Here is a 4160-nt window from a genome sequence, read left to right on the forward strand (position 1 = left end):
AAAAATCTCACCAATCAAGATAGATGGTGGGTGGTGGAATACCTTTTGGAGTTTACAAAAGCACACAAAAAGTATGTTTATCAATGCATTAATTGCAATGCATGCATGCATAAATTACATGCATTGGTCAATTTTCTCTTAATTCTTGCATGCAATGATTTAATGCACCTTGGAATCTGAACATATGATGAGAAACAACCAAATTGAGCCTTATAAAATGAAAAAACTAAAATTTTAAGATAAGCCCTATAAACCAAAAATAAGGAAGTAGAATAATAACAATCAAACAGTACCATGAGGTGGCGAGCCAATGGATGCATGGAGGGGTCACAAAAAGGCCAAAAAAAAAACTCTCCTTGAGAGTCTTCTTCATTTAGTCTCAAATGCCTAGTTTAGTCCCTAAAAAGTCTCTCCCGTTTGATAAAAAATCTCTAAGAGGGACTTTTTCTAGTCCCTACACTAAAAAGTCCCTGGAAACAAACACCCCCGAGACTTAACCAGTTTTAGTCAAATGACATATTTGTATAAGAAGAAAAATTCCATGCAAAGATAAAAGGAATATAGAATCGACGGAGACATAGAGTGAGACTTAGCCATCCTGACATGCTAAATGTCACCTGACCTGATCCATTACATATTATATTTAGCTAACGCAACGTAACAATAAAGTAATAACACACAGAAATAACCAAAAAGCTACAAATATCTACTCCATATATCTGCTAAATGTCACCTGAACTGATCGACATGGTCAGAAACTACAGACGGCCATAACAAGTTCAAAACTTCTTCTTTCCTTTTTTCTCTTGAATGGGGGAGGCCGGGCAGCAAGTGAATGGCATTCCGAGATATTCAGAGAGCACACGAGGCTTGAGTTGTTGTTCAATCCTGTCCTTGTCATTTCCACAAAGAAACTTACGGGAACCCACAGGGTGCAAAATGTCCCAGTTGGCAGGACAGAATGCGCAGCTCCTCCTGTATTTGTCAAGAGGCTCTTCTGCAAGCCCGTGCATGTTAACACATTAATCAAAACTAATGAAGCAGTAAAGAAGATAAGATAAGAAGTTACAGGCACAGATACATACCAATGACGATGCACACTTCAACGATGGGATTTGGATCGTAGTGCACCTCAGCAAAAAATCGCTTGATCTTATTGCTTTTGCGGCTGCGAGCCCAGAAGTTGACGTGGACCCACAGCTGATTCCTGAAGCTAGCATTGGATTCCATCAGAGGCTTCACAACATCAAACTCGTCACCCTGCAGAAATTACATGACATGTCATGAAACACACAGCAGGAAATAATTGCGATGAACTTGATCAGGACCAATTAAATTACTCCTTGAATGAAAATAACTGCATGTACCGGGTGCCTGGCATTGTAATGGCGGATAGCATGGCGGACGTGAGGCATGATGGAGGAGTCGCGCGTTCTGCATCAAATGAAATTGGTGCAATTCATTTAATATGTCAGTTGTCTAACATGCGAGCGAGCATAAATAAAAGACACTCTGCCCTACTTCTGAATGCGAACAAGTCTTCTCATTAAGCCACATCATAATCAACAAAATTGGAGCCGATGGGTAATCTCAGAAAAACCCTTTCCATAATGTATTTCTCCAGCCATGGGTGTCATGACAGTGTGCAAAAATGAACAATTGGAATTACTCGGTCACACGAACATGTTATGTATATAACTTCCCTTGGAACTTTTTCAATTGGTGCATGAGAAAAGGAAAAAATAATCAAAAGGCCTGTGTCCAAGATATATACTCCCTCCGTCCAGAAATAACTGTCGCTCAAACAGATGTACGTTTAGATACATCTGTTTGAGCGACAGTTATATCTGGACGGAGGTAGTAGTTGTTTGACTTCAACCAATGTTGTCAAAGACTCACAATTCATTCCAACACAGGCCAACGAAAGAAGAGTTTGAATAAACATGCCTATGCTTGAAGAGTCAGTAGCTCTTCAGTTGAAACAAAAGGTGAGGATGGCACTCTGTCTATGTCACGACTGTCAAAGATAATCTTTTGTTGGACATAAGTAGATCTACCTGTGCTATGCGCAAGCAGACATCACATGACCGAATTAATCTGCAGTAGCATGATATTTTTAAAATTAATTGCTGCTGTGATCCTCGAGTTTGTTCCTTCCAGGTTTGACGAGACGAATTCCTATAAAGCTCCAAACCAAGAAACTTGGTGCAGGATAGTTTATGCATCACTACCATCTGTTAACAGCACTCAAGTGTGTACTAACTACTAAGTGATTGAACATACTTTCAACTGTAAGTAGGAACTGCCTAATTTAGTTCATATTCTGGACTTAAGATAGGACAGCACCCAAACAATGTCTCACGGTTATGCTACTTTCGATCAATAACTTTAATGTAGGAACTGGTGCGCACTTGCAATTGTCAGAAACCTTTACAGCAGGGATGCCTGTTTCAGGCGGACAGGGCATACCCTTCTGAGTGGGTCGAAGGTAATGGAGGGCACTTCTTACTCCATCGCTTCACTTTGCGCTCGTGCTCGCCCAGTTGGCTCTGCAATCGTACCCGCTCCTCACGTGACAGCTGTGGCAGCAGGTGCTCCAACGATGGACCGATAAATGGCTCAAATCCTTCCAAATTCAGCCTAGAAGATCCCATAATTGATTTGGCAATACACTCCGGCTGAAAGTGATCTGTAGAAGGAATATGTTATTACTTATCTGCAAAGGATATTCAAAATAAGAGGGCAACAAAGAATTCAATGTGGTTGGTATTAACAATTAACAATGATTGTAGATGGTTATCCTATTAAAGCTCCGATATTATACACAGCACAGCCGATGCAATTATCTAATACACCGAATGAAAATAGAAGAATCGCCACTGACAATATTTGCATCAAACTGAACATTTACTAACATTGCAATCACCGCTTGCTAAAATCATCGCAGACAACCATCGCACACCAGGTTAGGGACAGTTTATCGTAATTAGTATTGAAATCGCAGCAGGTATTTATATCACTTAAATCCTCGAATCGCAGGCAATCATCACAGAGAAAAGGAACTTTTCCTCTCAACACACTCTAACCCTGGTAGTTCAATTGCCTTTTTTCCAGAGCCGCGCGTGCAGATCTAAGGTACAAGATAAGATAAGAGGAAGAGAGTTTACGCGCCGACGAAGGTGGTTGGCGTCTGGACTCCAACGTCAGGCAGCAAACCAAGAGGCGCGCCGGCGTCTGCTCCGCAGGCGGCAGGAGGAGGGTGGGGGACGCGCGGCGGCGAAGCGTGTGCGCCGGGAGGGGAACGGCCGAAGAGGAGTCCGGGGGATTTGGGGTTCCCTATTTATCGCTTCTAGCGATATTTTTTTTAAAGAGATGAGAGAAGCTTCTAGCGACTATTATGGACGAGTCGCTGACGTCCCGTGGCGCGCACCGCTCGCCTTGGGCCAGCCAGGAAGCACGCCAGTCGTTCAACAATTCGGTTCAGAGTTGAGTGGGAAGGAAAACCCTATGCGCCGCTCACTGCGTCAAATTGTCGACAAAACGCACAGGCATAGCATCGCTAGCAACGGCCGGCCCATTATACGAGAGTTAGCCAGCCGGTTTTGGCAACCTTCTAGAAGGTTACTTGAACCGTTTTTTCCTTTTTGACCGGTTTTCCTGTTTCTTCTTTGGTTTTTTCGTTTTTCTTTTCCTTCTTTCTTTTCCTTTTTCTGTTTTCTGTCTGTTTTTTCGTTTCTTCAGAAAATTGTTCGGAAAATTCAAAATTTGTTCGTTTCAAAACGTTTAAAATTCCCAAAAAATGTTCATGTTTTTTTTCATAAATTCAGAAAATGTTCGCATTTTTCAAAAATTGTTCGGGCATTTCAGAAAATGTTCTTGTTTTACAAAAAATTTTTGGAATGTTTTTGTTCAACTTTTCTACAATTTTTTTAAAATGATCCTGTTTTCATAAACTGTTCACAAATTCCAAAATTTGTTCATGTTTTCATTTTTTTCAGGAGTTTCAAAAAATGTTCCAGTTAAAAAATTGTTCACAAATTTCTATAAAATCATGTTTGCAAATTTTGTTCAGGGATTTCAAAATATGTTCATGTTTCCAAATTTTGTTTTGAAATTTGAAAAAATGTTCTCGTTTCAAAAAAATTGTTCAAGATTTTCAA

At 40.6% G+C, this 4160-nt stretch overlaps 1 protein-coding gene across 2 annotated transcripts; it reads right to left on the bottom strand.

Moving 5' to 3' along the window:
• Positions 1–542: 542 nt before the first annotated feature.
• On the bottom strand, positions 543–3347 carry LOC119307396. 2 transcript variants are annotated; one of them, XM_037583471.1, is made up of 5 exons: positions 3172–3347; positions 2470–2689; positions 1368–1434; positions 1086–1260; positions 543–997 (listed from the first exon to the last, which is right to left on the bottom strand). In XM_037583471.1, the coding sequence occupies exons 2-5, from the start codon at positions 2652–2654 to the stop codon at positions 780–782; spliced, it is 645 nt and encodes a 214-aa protein (XP_037439368.1). In that variant the 5' UTR covers positions 2655–2689; positions 3172–3347; the 3' UTR covers positions 543–779. The 2 variants fall into 2 exon arrangements, with proteins under 2 accessions (XP_037439368.1, XP_037439367.1); XM_037583470.1 differs by having other exon boundaries at positions 3168–3346.
• Positions 3348–4160: the final 813 nt, after the last annotated feature.

The sequence above is a fragment of the Triticum dicoccoides genome, chromosome 5B (assembly GCF_002162155.2).
Source record: "Triticum dicoccoides isolate Atlit2015 ecotype Zavitan chromosome 5B, WEW_v2.0, whole genome shotgun sequence".
Taxonomy (NCBI): domain Eukaryota; kingdom Viridiplantae; phylum Streptophyta; class Magnoliopsida; order Poales; family Poaceae; genus Triticum; species Triticum dicoccoides.

Excerpts from the sequence above, each read along its gene's own strand:
- LOC119307396 (XM_037583471.1), bottom strand. The coding sequence starts at position 2,654 with ATGGGATCTTCTAGGCTGAATTTGGAAGGATTTGAGCCATTTATCGGT. Across the intron at positions 1,261-1,367 it reads ATTACAATGCCAGGCACCCG|GGTGACGAGTTTGATGTTGT; the intron begins GTACATGCAGTT and ends TAATTTCTGCAG. Across the intron at positions 998-1,085 it reads TGAAGTGTGCATCGTCATTG|AAGAGCCTCTTGACAAATAC; the intron begins GTATGTATCTGT and ends ACGGGCTTGCAG.